Here is a 27,745-nt window from a genome sequence, read left to right on the forward strand (position 1 = left end):
TCAGATCCACTGTGTTTAAATCTGTTTTCTGCCAGGATGAAATGGTACAAAACTGAGTAAAAGCACTGGAGAACTATGGCCTCTAATTGTAACAGTTTTGCTGCAACTGAATTTCTCTCAAACAGATATGGGTGCAATGGTTTAGGCGCAGGACCAAGACTCAGAACCAGATCATTTTTAATGGCCACTCTGACAACTACTACCCCCCAGTAGCCTTAGGCCAGTCACTTTCCCCCCATTTGTAATTAAACAGAGGCTACTACTATTTACCAATGTTACAGGGGAATTATGAGAATATGATAATGTTAGAAAAGAGTGTGAAAATGAAAACTCCATGCAAGTGCTAGTTATTATTACTCTCACTTTTTACATTATTCATAAAAAATATAGTACTGAAATGAGCTGGGCGAAACCTTGTTATGGGTTGAGTTGAAACCTCATTAAAATTGATGCGAGAATGCACCCTTCATTTAAGATAGTTGTAAAAGACGGCTACGGGGCCACACCTAAAACTAGGCCTATTAAAATCTACCCAGAAACAAGCACCATGTGGGTTGAGGGTTCCACTGGGTATTGTGACCATGTGTGGGTGTGTGAGAAAACAGACAAGAATCTGGGAGGAGGGAAGGGAGTAAAAAGTAAGATGGCCAAGCAGTAGACTGAGCACACTGTGACTGGAAAAAACTAGAGAGAGCACCTTTGGGTCTGGTGTTGGCTAAAGAGGCATGGCGCTGTAGACTAAGAAACTGACTTTGTACATTCATTGTAAATAAACAAGACTGCTTAAAAAAGAAATACAAGACTTGATCAATTTCTGCTTCCAACTGGAACATACCCAGAGCGTCAAACTTTGACTTGCTGCTCAGGTCAAAAAGGGGCACTGTGTGTTTTAGAAAGAACAGCACTAGCCATCACCTACAGCCCCCAACTAAAACCTCTCCAGCGCATCTTCAAGGATCTACAATCTATCCTGAAGGACGACCCCTCACTCTCACAGATCTTGGGAGACAGGCCAGTCCTCACTTACAGACAGCCCCCTAACCTGAAGCAAATACTCACCAGCAACTACACACCACACAACAGAAACACGAACCCAGGAACCAATCCCTGCAACAAACCCCATTGCCAACTCTGTCCGCATATCTATTCAAGGAACACCATCATAGGACCTAGCCAGATCAGCCACACCATTAGGGGTTCATTCACCTGCACATCTACCAATGTGATATATGCCATCATGTGCCAGCAATGCCCCTCTGCCATGTAGATTGGCCAAACCATACAGTCTCTACGCAAAAGAATAAATGGACACAAATCAGACATGAAGAATTGTAACATTCAAAAACCAGTAGGAGAGCACTTCAATCTCCCTGGACACTCAATAACAGACTTATAAGTGGCCATTCTTCAACAAAAAAACTTCAAAAACAAACTTCAACGAGAAACTGCAGAACTGGAATTAATTTGCAAACTCGACACCATCAAATTAGGCCTGAATAAAGACTGGGAGTGGCTGGGTCACTACAAAAAGTAATTTTCCCTCCGTTGATACTCACACCTCCTTGTCAACTGTTGGGAATGGGCCACATCCACCCTGATTGAACTGGCCACATTAGCACTCCATGCATCTGATGAAGTGGGTTATAGCCCACAAAAGCTTATGCCCAAATAAATTTGTTAGTCTCTAAGGTGCCACAAGGACTCCTCGTTGTATTTACTGATACAGACTAATACGGCTACCCCTCTAAAATTAGTTACGTATGTTTCCAGTAGTCTGACACCTCATATCCAAGAAAAGTTTAGAATGGAATTTCAACATCTTATGCTATTTAATGGATAGGGTGTGTATAGAATGAGGGAGGTATTTATATTATTATTTTTCTTTTTGTATGAATGTAGCCTATATAAGAGGTGCCAAATTAACATTCCTGGAGACCTCCAGAAGAGGCATAGCATAGGCTGTAATAATGAAAGTTTCTTCAAACTATCATGCTGATTTGCCTCAACCCTGAGCTGGAGGGATCACTATGGGATGACAGGGTAATTTAGTTACCATGAACCACTCAATCCTCAGCCTCTCTACTAAGGCTACCATTCAGGGTGCCATTTTGTGTATGTGTATATGAGGAGGTCATGTTTCAATTGGAAAATGAACAAGGGAGTTATTTGCTCATGATGACTTGTATCAGCTCTTTTTAGAGCCTACTTAGATAATGAATCATTTTTAGATAGGAACTGTGAAAACTAAGGTCTCCCCTTTTCCCTACAAGGTAATACGAACACCTGCCATATCGTGTGTCTCCATTCATGTTTACCCTGAGAGCTGGGCCTTTTAAACTTCCATCCACACTGGCCACAAGCTGAGATGAATTAAACATTTCATGGTAAACATTTCAAATAGTTTAGTAGCAACTGGACATCTAACTTAATGAATGCCAGTGAATGTGAGGTAGGATCAGATGCTAAAATAGGGAAAGAACAGGTTAAAAATTACTTAGACAAGTTAGATGTCTTCAAGTCACCAGGGCCTGATGAAATACATCCTGGAATACTCAAGGAGCTGACTGAGGAGATATCTGAGCCATTAGTGATTATCTTTGAAAAGTCATGGAAGACGAGAGAGATTCCAGAGGACTGGAAAAGGGCAAATATAGTGCCAATCTATAAGAAGGGGAATAAGGACAACCCAGGGAAATACAGACCAGTGAGCTTAACTTCAGTACCTGAAAAGATAATGGAGCAAATAATTAAGCAATCAATTTTTAGACACCTAGAAGATAATAAGGTGATAAGTAACAGTCAGCAATGATTTGTCAAGAACAAATCGTGTCAAACCAACCTAATAACTTTCTTTGATAGAGTAACAAGTCTTGTGGATGAGGGGTAGTGGTAGATGTGGTATATCTTGACTTTAGTATAGAGAGTACACGGGGAGGGATTTCAAGTGCTTTGGAGGATAGGATTAAAATTCAAAATGATCTGGACAAACTGGAGAAATGGTCTGAAGTAAATAGGATGAAATTCAATAAGGACAAATGCAAAGTACTCCACTTAGGATGTAACAGTCAGTTGCACTCATACAAAATGGGAAATGGCTGCCTAGGAAGGAGTACTGCAGAAAGGGATCTGGGGGTCATAGTGGATCACAAGCTAAATGGGAGTCAACAGTGTAACACTTTTGCAAAAAAGGCAAATATTCTGGAATGTATTAGCAGGAGTACTGTAAGCAAGACACAAGAAGTGATTCTTCCATTCTACTCCATGCTGATTAGGCCTCAACTGGAGTATTGTATGCAGTTCTAGGCACCATATTTCAGGAAAGATGTAGACAAACTGGAGAAAGTCCAGAGAAAAGCAACAAAAATGATTAAAGGTCTAGAAAACATGACCTATGAGGGAAGACTGAAAAAAATTGTGTTTGTTTAGTCTGGAAAAGAAGACAGAGGGACATGATAACAGTTTTCAAGTACATAAAATATTGTTACAAAGAGCAGGGAGAAAAATTGTTCTCCTTAACCTCTGAGGATAGGACAAGAAGCAACTGGCTTAAATTGCAGCAAGGGCGGTTAAAGTTGGACATTAGAAAAAACATCCTGTCGGAGATTAAGGTGGAATAAATTGCCTAAGGAAGTTGTGGAATCTCCATCATTGGAGATTTTTAAGAGCAGGTTACCAAACACCTGTCATGGTCTAGATAATACTTAGTCCTTCCATGAGTGCAGGGGACTGGACTAGAAGTCCTCTCGAGGTCCCTTCCAGTCCTACAATTCTATGATTTTACTTCCTAATATTAAATTTCTATCTATTCCTTTTAACCTAAAAATTGGGCCTCCAGGATGTGGTGAGGAAAGCAAAATCCTTCCCTTCCCTAGACATCCTGTCCATTTGGCCCAGAAGCAAAAATTCCTTCCTGATCCCTAAACAGGTGATCTGTTCAGACCCATAGCGTCCTGAAAATGGAGCCTGGCAATACCTGAAATATAGGACAGGAAGGGCATAGTAACAATAGCATTAAGATAGCTGCTGGACACGCAGGAAGGCTTTAAATACAAAGGAAATTGGGGATGAGTGGTTGGAAAGCCAATTGTCTCATCCGCCACCAGCACACTCCTTATATGTATTCTGAGTCAGGAAGACAAGAAATGTTGAAGTGAGACTAAGCATGTGGGCTCTTCCTTCCTATAGGACCCAGCGGGTTGGCCACCCCCATGCTGGTCTGACTTATGCCCACTGAGACTAGGGGGCCCTGTTTATCCCACCATACATTTGCAGTTGTCTTTGTACTTCACATTGCTATAACTCATCATCTGCAAAGAGCTGCTATACATGGAACATATTTATTTCAGATATTCAAATCACTGTAGTGTATACTGACATTAATGTAATGTGCAGTGCCACTCTCAGATTGGGCTTCAGTTTCAATTGGATATTCTATGCTAAACTAGAATTATTAATTGATTAGCATTGTACACATTGTACTACTTGGAGTTACCAATGTAGATAAGCTTTTCTTAGGAATGCGTGTATTTGTGTGTGTGTGTGTGTGTATATATATTTCCATGCTAAATGACTTTTTTTGTTTCAGTTTTAACCAAAAAGGTTAGTAGCAATTGAACATGTAAAAGTTTCAGCTTAAATGTTTTCAGCAACAATATTTACTATGCATTTAATTGAGAAGTTCACATACAGAGCCATTCCTGACCTGGAAAGGACACAAAACACTTAAATAATGATCAGCCCATTGTTGATTGAAACCATAGTTTCTCTCTTTTAATGAATAAATGATATTTATTCACCCACTGATTGTGGGTGATAGTGAAATACATAATTTGTTACTGCACTGTGTTTCATAAAAAGTATTTCAGATTCTTTTCCAATTAAGGAATGGCTCTACATTTGACCTTCTCTACTATATTAAGCAAGGATAAAGTTGAAAAATTGCACAAGCATATGGACAGTATATTTCTGCTGGGGATAATTTAAGTAGTTTTTAAGATAAGCTTATACAACTATGTTCTCCCCCACACCCAAAATATGTATCATTTAAGTTAGAATAACTTTCCCCCCAAAATTCTACCCCAATATATATATGCACACATTTTAAGATCATTTGTTTCCTGGAAAGTGTTCTCGCCAGGTTCATACCACTACACCTACACTGTCCTCCCTGAATGATTGTCTAAAATAAAGGTTTCAGAGTAGCAGCCGTGTTAGTCTGTATCCGCAAAATAAAGAACATTTCTGAGCATGTACTCTCTTCATCTAAGTGCAATATAACAGAAAGTGTCTACAATCTGCCAGACTCAAGAGATAATATATTTTGACCTTTGCTAGCCAAGCGGTTAGGCAGATATTTCTGACGAGAAAAGTAACTTGCTTCTTGTCCATATAGACACATCTCCTATCAACTCACTTCAGAATAAAGAATAGTAACAAACACAGCAAGGTATTATCCATCATTCCTACTGGCCTTTTTGAAATTGTAGTTGCTAAGGAAAATAATAGTCAAAATTTTGCATGCTAAGAGAAGGATATAGAACCTTACAATGCAATAAGTATTTTTCTTTTCTTTTCTTTTTTTAACCCACATTACTTACAAATAGCTTTTATGGATTAAATTGTGCCTACCTCTGCACAGGTGCATATATATTTGAGGACCCAAGGAGACTCCCTCACTTGCATGAGTGTGGGCTATGCAAAATTCTGGTCTTTGTGTTCCTGCTAAGCAACAGCTGGGGGAGTCTAAGAAATACAGTGGCACCAGACTCAATGCAGGGAGAGGACGATCATCCCTCCCATCACACTCAATAGCAGCAGAACTAGGCTAGCACAGCAGGAGTCTTTGTTGCACCATGTTAAAGGGTATACTGGGACTGCTCAGATCCATACTCCCCAAGTGTTCTCAGAGTCTCTAAGCTTGTCTAGGACACAATGTTTCTGGGAGAATGTGCTTCATACATCATGCAGCCCATCGTGCATCCACCTATGTGAACAACAGTTTGGAACCAGAATCTTGCCATAAAATAAAAACAAAACAAATCGATTAAAATAAAAAAGTTGGGAAATGCAAGCATTAAGATTCCTACAACAACGTCTCTTCAACTACATTGCACTTGTTTAGTAATTTGTATTCCTGTTTTTCTTGTTAAATATGCCAGAGTTTAAGGCCAGAAGGGAATATCAGATCATCTTATATGTCTTAATACATTTTTATTTATTATGTTAATTTACAGACTCGCTTTCAAATTAACCAAGGAGCAGTCCCTGTGCCTGTCATGCCTGAAAGAGAGAATGTGCATTGTGAGGTGAAATAGTAAGATTTTTAGCAAACGCCTACTAAGCATGCACAAATATTTTTTCACTTTATTATTGCCCAACCAATTTGTTTCAAATGGGATTCTAAGATTCTTAATTTTTAAAGCAAAAACATTCACTTAAAACAAATCCTCTTCTTGTAAGCTTAGTCCTAAAATGAGAGCAAAGCAGTGTCAAAAGAAAATGGAAAACCTCATATAACATGGCTTTTACACAACAAATGGAATCTCAGCCAATTCTCTTTACAGAATATACTAGTCACAATTTCTGCTTTTAAGTATGCTATTCTGTGGATCATAAAGTATCTTTTATCAAGGACTATACAAATAGAAACTAAGTGTATTTTTGCAAGCTGGTTGCTCTCTTCTCAGATATGAAAAATCACAATATGAAATAGATACTGCACTAGAATCCATTCTGTAAGTAACTTTTCATGAAGTAAATGTTTATCAGTTTGTCTATAGTCTCCATTTTCTTCACTATTTTTAAAAACAAAGATTCATCCAAAATATTTTTGTATTTTGAACCCATTTAATAGACTATGTACTTGCTAAATGGATAGATAATTTAAAATTCTTCACACAGCTCCTCGAAAGCAATATCCATCCTTTCATATCATTCTACTTGATAGTTTAGTACCATCAACTAGTGCTCACAAATACTACTTTATTGCTTGAGTTGCTTTTTGATTGGCTGTTACATTAAGATTCCAATTGACTATGTCTTCTAAGATAATAAGAATCTGTAGATCAGTAACTCTGTTCAGAGGACCATTTACTGTATTGTACAAGTCAGGCAGATATTTCCTGAAAATATCTTAGAGCAAAGCCTAGTTATAGTTTTATGGCTACATAATAGCGTCAGAAAACAAGGCTGTAGGATGTACACACAGGAACTATATAGCCTCACAAATCTATTAAAGTTGGAGAAACTCATCAAAAACAATATTATGAATTACCATATGTGGTCACCATATCAGCCATCATTCACTTTTAATTCAGTTCTGTTGTTCCTTACCGCTACCACCCAGAAGAGGATTTATCACGATTGGGTAAAGTTTCTCCATCTAGTGAAGGTTTGTGTATATTGCAATACAGCAGTATCAGTAGACACAGGGAAGTACTGATGTCATTGTACAAGGCACTGGTATGACCTTATGTGGACTGTGTACAATTCTAGTCACCCATATTCAAGACTGATTAATTCAAATTGGAACAGGTCCAGAGAAGAGCTACTGGGTTGATCAAGGGAATGGAGAGCTTATCTTATGAGGAGACTAAAAGAACTTAGCTTGTTTAGCCAAGCAAAATGAAGGCTAAGAGGGGATATGATTACCCTCTACAAATATATCAGGGAGAGTGAAGAGCTATTTAAGCTAGAGAAGAATGTTGGCACACGAACAAATGGGCATAAACTGGCCATGATATTGGGCTGGAAATTAGGTTTCCAATCATCAGAGGAGTGAGGTTCTGGAATAGCTTCCCAATGGGAACTGTGGGGGAAAATAACCTAATTCATTTTAAGACAGAGCTTGATAAATTTATGAGTGGGACTGTCTGAAGGTTGTATGAAGTGGTGAAGTATGGGTTTGGTGGCCCTGGGAGCTTTCAGTTCATATTTTATAGTTCCTAAAATCTGATGCTTCAGGACTTCAGCCAGTCATCTATATGGATAAGGAAGGGGATTTCTCTCCCCCCGCCCCCGATGTATTCTGTTTTTGTCTCTTTCTTCTGAAGGATCAGATATAGCCATGGCTGGAGATGGGCCACTGCTATGGGGCGGTAGTGCGAATTTAATTTTTTTCTTGAAAACTCAAAAAAAATTGTCTGAAAAATCAAAATGAAATATTTAGTTTCAGATCAGATTGACTCAAATTGAAATATTTGGGTTTGTTGAACCAAATGAAAATGCAGAAAACCAGTAGAGCCCTTGAGTATCTAAACTCCTGCAGTACTGGGTGGGTTTGAAGAGTGGGGCCTGGTTTCCTTGTTGGTACTGAGGGTATATGCAGCTCTGGTGAGTCCATTCTAGTCTAAGTAGATGGTACTGATGAGGGTGGCTTGGGGGGTGCCAAGGATCTATGAGAGGCATGGTATCTTCCCAGTACCAAGGTCATCTTAGTGGCCAACTTAGATGTAGACGGTATAGAAGTAGTTGTGGGTACTGTCCTCTTAGAGAAGGAATTCTTCAATGCTGTAGTGTCCTGCTTGTGTGGCACCAAAGGATTCAGTATTGTGGCATGCTTGCTGCCCTTTTTCTCTGTTGAGCACGGAGCCCAGGCACAGGATCGGTACCGAGACTGTCTGGAACCTCAGACGTACTCACTGTGGGATGTGAGGTTTCCGCTGCAGTCTTGTTCCACGGGGACCAGTCTTTTTGAGGTGGACTTTTTCTGTGGAGAATGACTCCCTTTGCTAGGGGCTTTGTCCGTGGATTTATTTTGAGTAGACCTAGGTGAATGTGCTGAAGTTGACAGGGCACAGTGTTCACTCAGCGATCAACATCCGGAGGTGTCTTCTGGCCTGGATCTGAGGCCATTTGGAGGGAATGCTGCATCATTAAGAGTCACAGTTTTAGCTCCCAATTTTTTCTTGCCCTGCCCTTAATAGTAGAGCAGATGTAGCACTTTTGTGGGATATGAGACTCTCCCAAGCAGCAGATACATCAGGAATGCCTGTTGTTGACGGGGATGGTCTCCTGGCAAGGGACGCACCACTTGGAGCCTGAAGAGCCTGGCATACCAGGGGAAATAGAATCTAACAGGAGAAGGTTCCCCTCCTGAAAGGGGAAAAAGATTGAGAGAAAGTCCCCCTAAATAAAAGTAAATAAAATAACTAAAGAAGGGTAACTAGGCTAAGTGACTTCAAAAAGTAAGGGACACTAATGCTCCATTTCAGGCTGAAGTGGTTAAGGAGAATCTGAGGGCAGTTCACCTGAGCAGCCCTATATAGCCTTGGAGCAGGGCACAAGGAAGAGTAGGGCACATGGCCAGACTGAATGGGCACTAATACCAAAAATCTCTGATTAAAGGTGCAAAGGGTGTGGGCACACCTGAAGTGGAACACCCATAGGGACAATACTTGAAGAAGAACTAGGAATGTTTTTGCCATCCTTTAATGAAAAAAAGTTTTAATTTATTAAACCAACGTAGGTAAAAAAAATATATTCTGGCTGACAATCTGCATGACAAGTTTGAGTCGGCTGCAATTTTAAATAGTTAAATATTATACCCTAAAAATGGGACATTTATTATAATGCTGTTTAAATATATATATTCTGCCAGGTGTTCCACAGTTATATATACACATTTATAGTATTATCTCACTTGCAATGTTAGATTTGTTAACCTGAGTTTGTGCTGACTGTATTATTAGTCACAAGCAACAGAGTGAGAAAGAGCCATGATTGGATAAACAACTGACCCAAATGAGTATAATTAAATCTAAATAAATATTATGTTGTGGTATATTTGATTTATAGCACACCTCGCCCCCCAAAGGAGATAAAGCTGCTCAGGTTAGTGGTTTTTGCTAATCTTTTTTCCCCCTCATGAAATACACAACTGTTTGCTAAAGAAAGGAGAGTTACTTATCTGCAGTCTTAATTCTCTGAAAATACGAAGTAGTATGGTTATATATTCCTTGGTCGCATGTCCTCTGGCACTTAATGAAGAAGTTGATTCATAGCTCAATAAAGACTTTTTGCCTCAATGCACATCAGGAAGCAAATATACTACACTTCACTGCATAACTGTTAGTTTCTTTTTGACTTGGGTCCTGACCTAACCAATACAGTGACCTAACTTTAATGATGTAATTTAGGGATAATATTTTCAAAAACCTCAGTTAGAAATTAATTCTTCAAAGGAAATGTTATAAATAGGTCCACATTTCTGGAGACTAGAAGGCTAGTCTCACATAGCACAACAGATATACTGGACAACAAAAAGTATTCAATTAACAACTACAGGAAGTGCCTATTAGTAGACTCCAGTCCTTCATCTTTACTTCCACGTTTCTGTGTAACAGATGGAGATACCCACACAACAAAAAGACGAGTAAAACATATGGCCAGATGTAATTACCTTCCAAGCTGTTTTCAGAAAAGATGGAAAAAATAGATTTTTTTGCCAAAGACAACATTCAGATTTTAAGCACACAAGACCAAAAATGTTTGTTGGCAACAAAACACAATGAAAACGCCAATCATTAAAAATATCTCTCTTAACACTATCTTAACAATATATATCTTAATATCCCTAACTTCCATGTCCTATACTTGCTTCTGAGTAATGCAAACACAAAAGACAAGACATCCAGACACTAACTAGACAAGATGGAGTGTGAAATAAAGTAACAGACAATGCAGCATTCAACCTCCTTAAAAACTTATGCTGAGCCAAAATGGCTTTAAAGAAGAGTAAGGGAACTCTATATTTAAGATTTACCAATGTCTTCAAGTGTGACTGATATGAGGTGGACTACAACTCAGAGAGCTTTGACAAGCCTCTCAAGTTTTAAACTTGATAGAGGACAACAATTAGAGATGCAAGTTGTTAGTCAATGAGAAATTATCCCCTTAGGGCACGGTCTGATTTTAATACAGTATGTTAGTGTAAAATTAAATGAAAAAGTGTCTGAACTCATCATGGAGTTTTGAATGCTTGTAGCAGAATATAAGAGCTCTTTTTTAGATTCAGGTCATGAAGCTTGCTTTACAGTGATGAAGATGGGAAATGAAAAACACTGGCAGAATGATTTACTAGTTAAGATGAATTCCTACTGTGTATTAGGAAGGAATTTTGAATTAGCATGAAATATTACTTCATCTCATTAAAAATGTAGGCTAACATTTTCAAATTTAATTTGTCTAAAGTAAGGCACCTAAATCCATATTTAAGCATACAGGAAAACAGAAACTGCCATACTGTATCAAACCAGTGGTCCATCTAGTCCAGGATCCTGTCTAAGACAGTGTTTCAGAGGAAGGTGCAAGAAATCTCACAGTGGACTACTATGGAATAACCTGCCCATAGAAGAAGTTTCTTCCTCTATACCAGGGGTCAGCAACCTTTCAGAAGTGGTGTGCCGAGTCTTCATTTATTCACTCTAATTTAAGGTTTCGTGTGCCAGTAAAACATTTTAACGTTTTAAAAAGGTGTCTTTCTGTAAGTCTATAATATATAACTAAACTATTGTTGTATGTAAAGTAAATAAGATTTTAAAAATGTTTAAGAAGCTTCATTTAAAATTAAATTAAAATGCAGAGCCCCCCGGACCGGTGGCCAGGACCCGGGCACTTTGAGTGCCACTGAAAATCAGCTCGCGTGCCGCCTTTGGCATGTGTGCCATAAGATGCCTACCCCTGCTCTATACATTAGTGGTTGACTTGTACCTTTTAGCATGAAGATTTATATAGATCATAAAAAACTATTTTTAAATTCTATCTATTGAAATGATGGATGTTCTCTTGACCATACTAGTGTCTATGTCCTTTTTAAAATTTTACTAAGCTCTTCGTCACAATGAGGCAATGAGTTCCACAGGTTAATTATGTATTATCATAGAATCATAGGACTGGAAGGGACCTCGAGAAGTCATCTAGTCCAGTCCCCTGCACTCATGGCAGGACTAAGTATTTTCTAGACCAGTGGTTCTCAAACTTTTTTTCCCCACGGACCACTTGAAAATTGCTGAGGGTCTCAGCAGACCTCTTAATGATCTTTCCAAATGTTGTTTGTACCATTAGCTAACTATTGTAAAGTGCTTTGGATAAAAGCGCTATATAAAAAAAAAATCCTTAATAATAAACAACTTTTTTTGTTCTACAAATAAAAGCACACAACTCATATTTTAATATCAGTACTCTTACCTTTCTAATGTGATAGATGTGCCCTCTCTCCCCCCACCGCAGCAGCCCCTGAGCTGGGGCTGGGAAGGAGGGGGGTCTCTCCCCTGCCACAGCAGCCACAGAGCTGAGGGTGGGAAGGAGGACCACCTATCCCTGGCAGCCGCAGCCCTGGAGCTGGGGAAAGTCACCTCTTTGGCCACTGCAGTTCTGCACATCCCAAATTCCCCCCCCCCTTCTTCTCACCCCACTGCCCCCTCCCACCTACCCCCTATTCTCCCCAAGGCCACCACCTCACCTTACATGTGCGTCTTCTCCATGGTCCAGGCACCTAATTAGTGGAGCCACACCTGCGCGGCTCCACTAATTAGGTGGGTGGCCCTTCATTCTCTCATGTGCGGCCACCCAGGCACACACCTTAGAGGGAAACATCCACTGACCACCTGAATGGTGCTCGCGGACCACTAGTGGTCCACGGACCACAGTTTGAGAACCTCTGATCTAGACCATTCCTGAGAGGTGTCTAACCTGGTCTTAAAAATCTCCAATGATGGAGATTCCACAACCTCCCTAGGCAATTTATTCCAGTGCTTAACCACCCTGACAGTTAGGAAATTTTTCCTAATGTCCAACCTAAACCTCACACTGCTTCTTGTCCTATCCTTAGAGGTTAAGAACAACAATTTTTCTCCCTGCTCCTTGTAACAATCTTTTATATACTTGAAAACTGTTATCATGTCCCTCTGTCTTCTCTTTTCCAGACTAAACAAACACAATTTTTTCAATCTTCCCTCATAGGTCATGTTTTCTAGACCTTTAATCATTTTTGTTGCTCTTCTCTGGACTTTCTCCAATTTGTCCACATCTTTCCTGAAGTGTGGCACCCAGAACTGGACACAATACTTCATTTGAGGCCTAATCAGCGTGGAGTAGAGCGGAAGAATTACTTCTTGTGTCTTGCTTACAACGCTCCTGCTAATACCTCCCAGAACGATGTTTGCTTTTTTTTGCAACAGTGTGACACTGTTGACTCATATTTAGCTTATGGTCCACTAGGACTCCCCGGTCCCTTTCTGCAGTACTCCTTCCTAGGCAGTCATTTCCCATTTTGTATGTGTGCAACTGATTGTTCCTTCCTAAATTGAGTACTTTGCATTTGTCCTTATTGAATTTCATCCTATTTACTTCAGACCCTCTCTCCAGTTTGTCCAGATCATTTTGAATTTTAATCCTATCCTCCAAAGCACCTGGAACCCCTCCCAGCTTGGTATCGTCCACAAATTTTATAAGCGTAAGGAAGTACTGTATTTATTTTTATCAGCTTTAAATTTGTCATCTTAGTTTTATATGTCTCCGTCCTCTTATACTCAATTAAAGGGTAAATAGAAGTACCGAATTTACCTTCTTTATAACTTCCCATCATTTGGTTATACCCATATCACATCCTCTCCTCTAAACAGTCCCTATTTTACCCATCTTTTTTCATGCAGATGTTTTTGACACTCATTTCTGGACCCCTTCTATTTCTCTTATATCTTTTCTGAGTTAGGGTAACCAAAACTGAACATAGTATTCCAGGTGAGGGCATACCACTTATTTGTATAATGGCATAATAATACTTGTAGTATTATAACCCATTCCTTATATGTCCTAATATTTTGTTTAATTTCAGCTGCTACACAGTTTTTCCATGATGTGGCCATAATGACACCTGTTTTTTTCTGATTGGTTACAATTAATTTGGAACCTGGTAATGTGACTTAAATGAGAGATACAAGTACATAGCCCCTCAGAAAAATCAGGCCCCTTATTTAGGTGGCTAGATATGGATTTAGATGGTTAACTTTAGGCATCCAATTTTGGAAATTTTACCTTAGCAGACAGTACATGAATCACCAGTACCAAAAAACTCAACGATCCTACAACATGCATTGAACAATACCAAAAAAAAAAAAAAAATAAAAAAAAAAATCTACATTGTGTTGGTTAAATGAATCATCATACATGTAGAAGCTAACCAAAATGATTTTATTTAGTGAGTAGCATGTGCATGGTATTCCACAAAAATAAAGATTCTGACTGAAAGTTTCAAACCCATCGCTACCTCCTGATAAATATGACTACAACATAATGAGTAGGAAACCTGATCTTTTATAGCTTCAGTTCATGAAACTTTTCATGATGCTGTCCCACGCTCAGATTCTGACAGAAAGTGGAAGCTATCCCAACTCTGTTTGCATAGGACAAACGGAAGGAAGTAATTACAATGGTCACAATAAATATGCATGATGAAAACTGAATGGAAAACATACTGTATTTGTGCCTTGTATACTGGAAGAACTGTTCAGGAACAAACAGACCCATTTAATTTTTTAGTAGATTTTTTGTAACCTCCTATATGTTGCTGATGATTATGTGCAGAAAGATCATAATTACATGTATTAAGAAATAAATACTGGTCCTACCTGAACCATTTTTCGGATACCCATTTGCATCTACGGTTGTGTACATGATATAAGGTCCAGGCTGATTCACACCAAAGGGCTGCAATACAAAGATGAAATTAAACATCCAAACTTTGATTCTATTTTTTTCAAGTTTAGGAATTAGCACAGCTAAAATAATAAAATTAAACTAAAGGCGAATTTCTGTGGCTTCATTGTTAAGATCACACCTTAGATGTGGATAACTATTCACTTATTTTACTATATTAGAGTAGAATTCATTTTTAAAATAGGATAATCACTTTGTTATCTATAAGTAATGATACTCCTTTCAGTTAATTTCTAAACATACTTTTCTAAAAGCTTTATTGTAAAAATACTTTTATTATACACGATTAAAAATGATAGTGTGTAAAAGTGTTCACTCTATCAAGTGCTCACTCCATCATAGCACCTTTAGTTGTGGTTGATTTGACTAAATGCAGTCAAATGAAACAATGAATCCAGTCAGTTTCATGTAAAAGCCAAGTTTGGAACATTCTGCATCATTTTCAGATGCTTTTAGTCAATGATGCAGAAAACTGTGTTTCCAGTACTGATGCTGTTTCATCAACTACTGCAAATGTAAAGGGAAGGATTGACTGCAACCTGACAGTTTGATGGAACCGTAGAAACCAGTGACAGAACTTAAATGAGCTGATCATTAGGGTTTAAAGTCACAGACTGTACAAACAATCTTATTAGAATCTATCTTAAATTCTTTCCCCAAAATGAAACCGAACAACTTGACCTTTTTCTTGTAACGGACGTAATTTTGAGCTATTTGGCCATTAGCCAAAATAACATGCTAGCAATCACTATATAAGGGCTTTTCACAGTTTCAGTCTTAAGTATGGTTGCCTTGACAGCAATAACTCATCGGGACTAAAATCATACATATATATTTTACAGAACAAAATCTTATAAATTATTCAAATTATTTGACAATTTGAATACCTTCTCGGTGAGACATATTATGGAGTGGTGATAGCTAATCCATAAGTAAGGCTGCAACTGAATTCTATTGTAATCTGATTTTGTGTAATCCTGACCCCCTAAAATCCACAAACAAAGGAATACAGGCTTCAAAATTGATAGGCCACATCTGGGGCTGAGGTTTAATTTTTTTTTCCAAGTTGGAAGTAAATTCAAGAAGGTATTACTGAATTATGGCATCCCAAGAATTGAGGTATTTACCAGAGTTTAAAAATTCCATTTTTTTCTGCCATTTTGTAGAGAAAAAAAGGAATAAAACTTAGGGCTGGTCTACGCTTGGGGGGGGGGGAAATCGATCTAAGATGCGCAACTTCAGCTACGAGAATAGCATAGCTGAAGTCAACGTATCTTAGATCGACTTACCTCCCGTCCTCACGGCGCGGGATCGACGGCTGCAGCTCCCTCGTCAACTCCGCTTCCGCCTCTCGCCCTGGTGGAGTTCCAGAGTCGACGGGGAGCGCGTTTGGGGATCGATTTATCGCATCTAGACGAGACGCGATAAATCGATCCCCGATAGATCGATTGCTACCCGCCGATCCGGCGGGTATTGAAGACGTACCCTTAGTTTACTGTAGATCTCTGGTTGAACTCCTGAGCAAAGGACTCACGATTAGTTTGATTAAACTCTAATTTTAAAAGATTTTAAATGGTAATATCAGAATGGAACATTGGTTCAGACAAGCTAAAAATAGGTCTGATGACCGCTGGAAAAAGACAGTTACTTATACTGTAACCGTTACTCTCCGAGATGTGGGTGCAGACCTGTAATTCCACTCAGGTGTGCGCACGCTTAGTGCACTGAAACCAGAAGACTTTGCCTAGCAGTACCCATACAGGTGGTGCTCACACCATTTGACCCTAGTCTCTCCCCACGCTATTTAAGGGCAGCGCCACCCTGAATTCTTTCATTCCGAGTGTCAGGAGTAGAGACTGATGTGGAGAGGATGGAAGGTCATGGAATACACGTCTGTACCCACATCTCAAAGAACAAGTTACAATACAGGTACGTAACAGTCTTTTCTTCTTCAAGGGGTTTTAGACGTGTATTCCACTCTGGTGATCCATAAACAGCACTCACAGGAGGTGTAGTTCAGAGTCTACTTAAAGAATGCTTGCAGGACTGCCTTCCTAAAGTTTACATCTGACCTAAATGCAATGGTAATCACATAGTGTCTGATAAAAGTATGTGTAGAAGACCAGGTAGGAGCCCTGAAATTGTTCACTGAAAAATCACTGAGGAATGCTATATATGTAGGTTGGGCCCTCATCGAATGAGCCTGCAATCTATGTGGAGGCATGGTCTGAGCTATTTCATATGCTGATGAAATGTGGGAAGTTATCCACCTGGAGACTGTTTACACAGAGACTGACCCTTCATTTGATCTGCATAGAAGATAAACAGAAGAGGTGATGCCCAAAAAGGCTTAGTTCTGTCTAGGTAAAATGCCAAACATCTTCTTGAATCCAACATGTGAACTCACTGTTCATCTGCACTGCAGTGTGGTTTAGGAAAGAACACCAGTAAATAAATCAATTGGTTAAGATGAAACTGTGAAACCACTTTTTAACAATAATTTTGGATACAGCAGTAGGGCCACTTTCTTTGTCCTTGAAAAACTGGCTCTACAGGGACTCTGGCATTAAGACTTGTAGCTTGCATATGCTCCTTGCATATATTATGGCCACAAGAAAGGGCATCTTTTGGCACAGAAGTGACAGAGAACAGGTTGCCAGGGGCTTGAACTGAGGTCTTACAAGGGCAACCAGGACAGTATTAAGGTCCCACAAGGGAACCAGTTCTTTCTCAGGCAAATGGAGACTAATGATTCTCATGAGAAATCTCACTACCATAGGATTTGAGAAAATTGACCTCCCTTGGATAGGTAGATGAAAGGCTGAGATCATTGCTAAGTGAACCCTCAATGAACTGAGAGACTGGATGACTGAAGGTGTACTAAGTACTCCAAATGTTCTGAATGCAGGCCTGCATCAGCTGAATCCTCTGAGGAAGCGACCAAACTGAAAATTGCTTCCACTTGGACAAAAAAGTCACCCTAGTAGATGGCTTCAGCTGCTAAACCACAACTGTTGAACAGCTTCCAAATATTGTTCCTTCTCCTCAAATAGCCATGCAGCATCTACACCATGAACTGTACAGTGTTCAGTGCTTGATGCAAAACTCAACAGTGGTGCTGAGTCAGTAGGTCAGGATGAAGAGGAAAAAATCTGAGAGGATGAATCAACAGATAGAAGGTTGGAGAACCAACATTGCCTTGGCCAAACTGGGGCAATTGGAATTAGTTTGGCATGATCCAACTTCAGCTTAAGAATGACCTGTGGGATGACTGGAATCAGGAGGAAGGCATATCTCAGAGTCTATCCCCAACTGAGATGGAAGGCATTGGTTAGGGAGCCTGGGCTGAGACTTGCTTGAGAGCAAAATTGATGGCACTTCTTGTCTCTCAATGCAAAGAGGCCGATAATCAGAATGCCCCACTCTGCAAAGATTAAACTCAGCACACTGGATTTCTGAGACCACTAGTGATCCTAGGAGAAATTTCTGTTGAGGTGATCTGCCAATTGTTTCTGGATCCCTGTTAAATGAGCGGCTGTGGGAATTATGCTCTCCTTGATACAGAACTTCCAGAAATTCATTGCCTCTTGACACAGCTGGTGGAGAGCACTCCATGTTGATATTGAGGGAAACTTCTAGTTCCAAACACAAAACCTGAATCTTCATTGTCCCCAAATGCACTCCCCAACCTTTTGAGGAGGCATTGACAGCTGTAGTCCTGGTTGGAGGAAGACAAATAAACGGAACACCTTGGCATACAATGCCCTGAACTGTCCACCACTATAGAGAATGCAGGATTGACTGAGGCACTCTGTTGTGCCCGTCTAATTATTGACAAGTCAGGTGACTGAACAACCTTAACCATGCTTGAAGAGGACGAGGGCATAGTCTTTACATGCAACCATATGGCCTAATACACTTAGGAAGACAGAGTGTAGTTGAGGGTTGAGACTGCAATTAAGGAATTGTTAGAAACTGTTCATTCAGTAGAAATGCTCTCAAACTTGTAGAATCTAGTAGGGTCCCAATGAACTCAATTTTTTGAGTTGATATTAATGTCAACTTCCCTTTGTTCAAGATGAGACCCAGACGATCGAAGAGACGTAATGTGAACTGGACATGAGAGGATTTGCTCCCAGGACTAGCCTCTCACTAACCAATTGTCAAACTATGGGAAGATATTAATTCCTTTCTGAAGTGAGCTATCACCACAACCACGCATTTGGTAAAAACGTGAGACGCTGAGGACAGGCCAAAGGGAAGTACAGCGCACTGATAGCAGTGACCTCCCACGACAAACCTCAGAAACTTTCTGTGGTTTGGGAGAATCATCACATGGAAATAGGCATCCTGAAGATCCAGAGCCGCAAACCAGTCATTTTGATTTAACATGGGAAGGACGGGTGCTAGGGTGACCATACAGAACCTTCCATATCTCCACATCAAGTCCAACCTCTTAGACTTTGTCCTTGGGGGTAGACTTATACCTTCCCTGTTGTGATCTGTCATTCACCATTGTTACCACGAGGAAGTTGAAGCTGGATGGGAATAAAAACACTCGAAGCCCTGCATGGGAACATAATAGCTTTTCTCAGAACTCTTTGCTGTAGTAGGCAGTGAAGCTGGGGTATTGCAGGCTCTAAGAGAGCTTCATTTATTAGGAAGGCCCCCATCAGCTCAGTCCTCCCTGAGCTGATGACCAACAATGTATGTGTGTTCTATTGCACAAACTCAACCTGAATGCCTGAGAAGGTCCTGGTACAACTTGAAATCATCAGGCACAGGTAAAGAAGGTGAGGAAGAGGATGCAGGGCCAGTGGAGGCACTTCTTCCTGTGCAAGGAGATCAGGATGAACTGGCTAAGGAGGGATGGCATCAGACTGTGCCTCCAATGGAGGTGGCTGAGGAAGAGAAACTACAACCAGGACGTAGAGCGGGACCTTGCAGACTGAGGAACATCCCAAAGGTTCCAAGGAAGCCACTGGGAATATGGGAAACGCATTGGTGGCAGTAAGTACTGGGCCAGGAGCCTTTACCTCTTATCTGAAAGTGGACTGTAACATTTTTTTTTAATTAAGTTTGTTTTTACAATAAAAAATAAAAAAAAATCAGAGGAATTAATTATAAAGGAATGTTTTAGCTCAGAACTCCACAATATTCAGTCAAGTTTCCTAAAGTATTAAATACATATGATCTGGTTTGAAGAACAACTGCTTAAAATACATGCATATAGGTATTGAAATTGTTTTTTGGTACTATCTGTAGTACTAGGCAAAGGCACAGACACTTTCTACTATAATGAAAATAATCTGAAGTAAAAATCAATATGACAAACATTTCTAGGGACTTACAATAATTTAAAAAGTGAATGTAAGTCAGAAGGAGAAGTAACGGCAAAGTGCACTTTTTATATCTTTTTCAGCTGTCAATGCAGTTGTGAAGGTAAAGAATACAAATAGCCATTCAAATCATGTGAACCTCAAAGAAAGTCAAAAAGGGATAAATCGGAGGCAAATGTTTCAACTGCAATAGAGCCTTAGGATCAGTCAGGCACATCTATCTAAAAGCAGTTTCATAAATTGGACCTGATATGATTTTCAAATTGATTTCTTAAAAAGCAAGTTCAGGTTTATTTTGAAGCTGTACTCTACAATAGAGCTTATTGTTGCAAATGGGCTGGGGGAGTTCAGTAAACTTCCTTAAACTGTCCTTGCTGAACTAAGACTTCTTCAATGTTTGTCCACATGGGAAGAAAGACATGAGGCCATTGATGTGGTTTAACGAGGCCACAACTTTATTCACTTATACCAGGGGTGGCCAGCCTGAGCCTGAGAAGGAGCCAGAATTTACCAATGTACATTGCCAAAGAGCCACAGTAATATGTCAGCAACCTCCCATCAGCTCCCCCGCCCACAGTGCCTCCTGCCCACCAGCAGCCCTGCCAATCGGCACCCCCCCCCCCGATCAGCTGTTTTATGGCATGCAGGAGGCTCGGAGCGAGGGCACCGCAGGCTGAGGGGAGGGGGTGGGAAGGGGTGGAGTGGGGGCAGGGCCTGTGGCAGAGCCAGGGGTTGAGCAGTGAGCACCCCCCAGCACATTGGAAAGTTGGCACCTGTAGCTCCAGCCCCGAAGTCAGTGCCTATACAAGGAGTCGCATATTAACTTCTGAAGAGCCGCATGTGGCCCCGGAGCTACAGGTTGGCCACCCCTGACTTATACTATCTGGGAGTACCTAGCAACAAATTGTACACTGCAGGAAGGAGGTGGTTGACTCCCTGCTGTTCAAGACGCAGGATCCCCAATCTCCCTTCCTCAGCCCCCTGAAAATAGGTTAGGAAAAGGAAGCGGGTTGGCTTCCTGCTGACAAGATGTAGGCGCCTCAAACCCTCCCCCACCGGCTTTAACCCCTCCATTACTCAAGCTCCCTTAAGAGAGGCTTTCCTTCAAATCCTTTTCCAATCCATTTTATCCAATAACCATATCCCTTCCATACCGAGTACCTGCACTGGACATCTGCCACATGTTTTGTGTGTTAAGTTGCTATGTTATAACCTAACCCCCTTATTCCACCCCACTGGGTCCCAGACCAGCTGTGGGGAAGGAAAAAAAACTCAATCCACTCGGGCCAATTTGGCAGTAAGGGCAAAATTCCTTCCCAGTCTCCCAAGGAAGAGGGGCAACAAGCGTAATAGCCACAGCAGGTAAAAAAGGGAACCCAGTCCTTCTGTCATGTACACAGGTATCTGGGTGCTGTCAGCCCAATCCTGGTAAAGAGTGCCACTACAAGGCTGCCAGGGGTATAAATACCACCCCCATCTTCTAGTCAGTAGGAAAGGTAATGCAGAGATCTTGTCCTAATGTCACCCCAACTGCTTCCTGCCCTTCCTGTCCATCCCTGTAAACTTTCCCCCTTCTCCCCACCTGCTGTAAGGGAGCCTTTAAAGGGGCAATGCCCCTTTTCTTCCTGGACAAAGACCCAATTATATAAAGGTTGCAGTGGGCACATTTATGTAACTATTTTATGCATTAATACGATAGCATTGGTAGCAGATCCATAGTTAAGGTTTAGTTCAGTTTTTCAGACAAAGGGGGATTTACATCCCTTTTGACAGGCATGAAAATTATTGTTGTTAATAACCAAAAAGACATTACACTATATAAGGGTGAATAATTAATTTCCTGCAAAGTTACAAGTGCAATCAAGCAACAGACTAGGAATTCAAAGGAGTTGAAAATTACTTCCTTCTAAAAATTCACAGCCAGTGTTTAATGCTTTCTCAGATTTCTCTAATGTCAAAGCTTTGTCTGAAACTGTACATGCAAACAGTAGCTTAAAAATTATTAGCATTTATTCATTACTATTGTTTTATTTACTCAATAAATTCTACTTGATCAAAAGTTTGTCAAATGCCAATGTGTAAAATTTTAAAATTTGATGCTTAATGTTGTCTTCTGAGGGAGAAAAGAAGGTGTTAAATAATGATAAAGTAATTATAGAAAACTGAAAGGGATTTGTAGATCATTGTATGATGAATGTTAACAAGTGAGTTTGGAGGAGGAATGGGAAAAACTGTTGAATTATCCATCATATTTGCGTACACAGGAAAGGAATTGGAGAAATGGTGTTTAAGAGAGGCAGATGAGAAGGTTTGGTTTTTACTATGTTGAGTGTAAGCTGATGCACTAACATTCAGCAAGAGATCTCTCAGAAAGACAGCTGCAGATGTAAGACTGAACAGAAAGGGAGAAGACAGAGGGAAATTTGGCAGTGATCTACACTTCGGGCTTGTCTTTACTACCGCGCTGCAGTGGCACCTCTGCAGTGCGTCTGATGAAGATGTGCTATGTTGACGGGAGAGCGCTCTCCCGTAGACGTAATTAGTCCTCAATAAGAGGTGGAAGCTCTCCCACCGACATAGTGTGGTGCAGACATGGCTTTAAGTCTATGTAACTTATGTCACTCAGGGGGGTGGTTTTTTCAGACCCCTGAGCGACATAAGTAAGGCCCTACCAAATTCATGGTCCATTTTGGTCAATTTCACAGCCAATTTCACAGCGCAGAAGTAAGGATGGCATCGTATGGTATTGCCACCCTTACTTCTGCACTGCTGCCTGAGGGCCCAGCTCTGCAGTCAGCAACTGCCACTCTCCAGCCGCCCCGCTCTGAAGGCAGCAGCGCAGAAGTAAGGGTGGCATGTTATGGTATTGCCACCCTTACTTCTACACTGCTGCTGGTGGTGCTGCCTTCAAAGGTGGACACCTGGCCAACAGCTGCCATTCTCTGGTCACCCAGCTCTGAAGGCAGAGCAGAAGTAAGGGTGGCAATACCGCAATGCCTCTAAAATAACCCTGCGACTCCCCTGCAACTCCCTTCTGGGTCAGGACCCCTAATTTGAGAAATACTGGTCTCCCCTGTGAAATCTGTATAATATAGGGTACAAACACAAAAAAGACCAGACTTCATGGGGGGAGACCAGATTTCATGGTCCGTGACACGTTTTTCATGGCCGGGAATTTGGACATAAAAGTTACATTGACATAAGCGGCAATGTAGACAAGCCCAGAGACAGTAGCTGAAGTCATGAGAATAAGGCATAGAAGAAGAAGGAGGTGACCAAAACCAGAGGAACACTTAGGAACAGTATGGGTGTGAGGAGAAGTAGACACATTAAGGAAAACCTTGACGCACATATGAGAGCTGAAAATATAAGGCGAGTTTCATGTTGATATTATCATAAAAAGTTACTTATACTGTAGCAAACAGCTCCTAATACTTTTTTGTAGGGGAATTATATTTACATTCAGTGTTATTTAAGTGGCTGTGATGGGGTGTCTACCCCACACAAGCTCTGCAGAGGTAAATTAGGCCCATTAACCTTAGGCTGCAGCTGGAAGAAATCTAGGAAGTGGCAGGGCCTAACTGCAGATGAAGTCCAGCTAGGGGGGGAGGAGCTGGGCAGGATCTAAAAGAGAGGAAGTTGGCAGGCTGGGGGAAGAAACCTGCAGTGGCACTCCCTGATACATGGGGGAAGAGCACGAAGCTGCAAGGACAGAGTAGGAAGCAGTCCAGGAAAGGAGTAGTAAGGGCTGGGAGAGTAAAAGCCCAGAGCTGCTTGGCTGAAAGTCCCTGAACTAGAACCTGGTGTATAGGATGGGCCCAGGTTCCCCTACCAGCCACTGGGGGAGTGGCATAGACCATCCAGTGGGCAGCAGACTGCCTGGGACAGTTTACTTCAAAGGATTTGTGATCGCCCAGAAGGGGGAATAACTTTAATGTGACTTAGCCAGAGGGCTAAGCTATGAAGAGGACAGTGCTGCCGCTCCTCGCACATGAGAGGCCATGGAGTAGCTGAGGGGAATGACAGACTGCATAACCACAGGAAGGGGCATCAGACCAGGTGAAAGAGTTAATTCCCCAGATGAGCCACAAGGAGGATACCGCTGAGCTGTGAGTAGAGCAGTCCCCGTAACAGTGGCAGTGAGTAATAAACTTTCCCCAACATCTGTTTATTAATGTTCATTTCTGATGGTATCCCCTCTTTTTTATTCCTTCAGCTGACTTTTTAATATTGTGAGAATGGTTTGTTATTTCATATCACAAAATGTCTCCTAAATAAGTAAATAGATCTAGGTGGAAAGTTGGTTCCATATAAAGCAATTTCTTGACTCCTAAATATACCAGTATAATCAATGTCTTGTCAAAATTAAATTCTTATACATTATATAAACCTGATTTAAAAAAAAAAAAACAATTTTACTTTCTTCAAGCTCCTCTTCAAGAACCACTTGTACTGTGAATATGGAAAACTGCCAACTAATAGCTAGGTGGGTGGCTATTAGTGATTACTGATAGGAATTGTTTATTGTCTTTTGTAAAAAGTCTGCAGATTTGGGTTGTAATCAGTCTTGGGAACCAGATGTACTTGTTAATGTTACTCCTACTCTTCCGCTCCCATTCCCTCAGTCAGTTACATCCACTTGTTGCTCCCTATCTTAAGTTAGACTGTAAATTCTTCCAAGCTGTGGCTGTTTCTTGTATGTTTGTACTGCAATCAGGACAAAGGGGCTCCATTCAGACTGGGCCCTCTAGATATTAATTTCATTAACAATGTAAATAATTATACTTACTGTTATTTTACTAGGACAATCGTTAGAACAGAGGCCACTAAGAACTGTGGAAAAACAGAAACAGGGTTTATAGTTATTATATTGTCAAACAATTTTACAGTAAGCATTACCTCTCTCTGAATCTATTAGTGTACAGCATTAATTCACGCCCCTCTACATAGTGTGACAAAGTTCCTCCTCTATCTTGGTGGGTCCTGCGCTTATTGGCAGATTTTCTTGCCTCAGAGATTCACCATGTGGGTTGGGGAACAGCCCAGAGACCTTCCCCTCTGGAAGAACCCACAGTCCAGGTCAATTGGGAGGTTTGGGGGGAACCCGGGCCCGCCCTCTACTCCGGGTTCCAGCCCAGGGTCCTGTGGACTGCAGCTGTCTATAGTGCCTCCTGTAACAGCTGCATGACAGTTACAACTCCCTGGGCTACTTCCCCATGGCCTCCTCCAAACACCTTCCTTATTCTCACCACAGGACCTTCCTCCTGCTGTCTGATAACGCTTGTGCTACTCAGTCCTCCAGCAGCACACCCTCTCAGCTCCTTGCGCCTCTTGCTCCCAGCTCCTCACACTCACACCACAAACTGAAGTGAGCTCCTTTTAAAACCCAGGTGCCCTGATTAGCCTGCCTTAATTGATTCTAGCAGCTTCTTCTTAATTGGCTCCAGGTGTCCTAATTAGCCTGCCTGCCTTAACTGGTTCTAGCAGGTTCCTGATTACTCTAGTGCAGCCCCTGCTCTGGTCATGCAGGGAACAGAAAACTACTCATCCAGTGACCAGTATATTTGCCCTCTACCAGACTCCTGTACCCCACTGGTCTGGGTCTGTCACAATAGGTATACTTAGCTTGCCTCTCTTGTAAAATAGTTAATGAAGAGAATAAACTGCTGTTGTATAACTTACATTAACATTTAAAAAGACAATTGATCCATTTAAATTATGCCACTTTGCAGAAGGTAATGAGCTAATCACTGCTCTAGCACACTTATTACACTAACCAATCAGGTAGTTCCAAAGATAGATTTGCCACTTAAGAAAAACGCAAACAAATTAAAATGTATGCTAAAAATAGTTGCATTGTATACTTTGCTCATTATTCTTCATTTCAAGTGTATGACTACTCCTACAGTTTACTTACTTTTTTTAAATCAGATTAAAAAAAAGGAATCAGTAAACTTCAAGGTAGTAATAAAACTGTTTATATTTGTGAAAAATTATAATATATCTATCAAATTCCTAACAATCATTTATCCCATCTGTTAGAAATTACTGTTATTGACAAATGTATATAGTTGCACGTAATGCATAATGTATGTGACAGTTCTGATTATGTTTAAATCTTACTAGATTAAATAAGTGTTGTCACTTAAATGCTTAGTTATAATTAACTAAAGGGAGGACATGAAAGCTGTGTGATGCATAATCAGGTGTGTTCTGTCACATCACTTAGTGCAAATAAAAAAAGCACACAATCGATCATTCTGATTGGAGAAGAACAAGATATCTCCTCCTCCTTTGTCCTGTCATTTCTGGTTAGCTCTTTGAATAAGGGATGTTATCTCTCCAAGTTATCTATTCATATAATGGTTCTTCAATATTGAGAGTTTGCACAAAGTACATCCAGCTTTTACTCAAGTGCCTGTTAATGCATTAAAATATAACTTCCTTGTGGCTTCCTGTAACACAAGTGAAAGTCTACTTCTCAGATTTCAAATAGCTGCAGATTTGGGCTCTGCCATTCCAAGGTAGGTCTGTGCATTGGGGAAAAAGAGGGGTGGGGAGGCGAAGTGCAAACTCCAGAATTGAGGACCCTCCAGCGAGAACACCAAACCTACAATGTACAGATAATTGACAGATTTGTGCATCTATGCCATTGAACCTGGGTGATGCTGTTTAAAGTCTCTCCCAGTGTTTAGCTGAGACTTGGAACAGCAAGTATTGACTTCAGAAATAACTAAAAAAAATTCACAGTTGAATCTTTGGCATCATAGAACACTAGAATTTAAAATGAGTGGCAGGAAGTACTGCTGGTCATTTCATTTAGCAGCACACAGATTTGAAACCCCCCCAACAATAACAACCTCCAAATCCACTTATGCTTGATTTTGAGCACTGACCTGATTCATGATGTCAAAATATTTGAACTTCGCTCAAATATGCAACAGGATCACACCGCTAGGATGCTTATGTGTTTAGTCACTACTCTTAATTTGCTTTACTAAGAGAACTTTGCTTACACAATGCTCAGTCCCATCTATAAAAACTCAATTCAATGATTGTTTTATGATGGATTGTAAACTGTTACAAAATGTATGCAACACAGAAATCTAAGTTTTTCCTGAGTCATAGCTATCAATTAGTCTAACTGTAGACCAGAGACAGCAGAATATTGTTTTCTGAACTTTCATTCAGTCTAATACGATGACAAGCTCTTGTTTAAGCCTTCACCAGGGCTTGTGAAAGGGTCCTTGGAATGCAGCCTTATGACGGTCTTCTTCAGTTTGTGCTGCTGGGAGAATCCTTCCCAAACTGGAATTCACAGGGTACATCTACACTACCCACCAGATCGGCGGGTAGTGATCAATCTATCGGGGATCGATTTATCGCGTCTAATGTAGACGTGATAAATCGATCCCCAATCGCTCTGCCGTCGACTCCGGAACTCCACCACGGTGAGAGGCGGAAGCGGAGTCGACGGGGGAGCGGCGGCCATCGATCCCGCGCCGCGAGGACGCGAAGTAAGTCATTCTAAGTGGATACAAGAGCCTCCAGGAACTGTGAATCTGAGTGACAAACGACAGGTACTCTCCCTCAAATCAAGCATCACTATCATTTTTTCTTGTTCTTTCCCTCAGCCGACAAACATAACCATATCCTTCTCTAAACTAAAAAAAACAGGAGTACTTGTGGCA

The 27,745-nt window shown here is 40.7% G+C and overlaps 1 protein-coding gene across 1 annotated transcript in view; it reads right to left on the reverse strand.

The window, feature by feature from the left end:
• The window catches only part of ITFG1 (integrin alpha FG-GAP repeat containing 1), a 214,537-nt gene that overhangs the window by 36,209 nt on the left and 150,583 nt on the right, over positions 1 to 27,745 (reverse strand). The window contains exons 13-14 of the mRNA XM_065416532.1: positions 24,844 to 24,887; positions 14,628 to 14,706 (exon numbers count right to left, since the gene is read on the reverse strand). Of these exons, the coding sequence (XP_065272604.1) occupies positions 14,628 to 14,706; positions 24,844 to 24,887 (123 nt within the window). The remainder of the gene's footprint in view (positions 1 to 14,627; positions 14,707 to 24,843; positions 24,888 to 27,745) is intronic.

Source organism: Emys orbicularis, chromosome 14 (assembly GCF_028017835.1).
Source record: "Emys orbicularis isolate rEmyOrb1 chromosome 14, rEmyOrb1.hap1, whole genome shotgun sequence".
In the NCBI taxonomy this organism is placed as follows: domain Eukaryota; kingdom Metazoa; phylum Chordata; order Testudines; family Emydidae; genus Emys; species Emys orbicularis.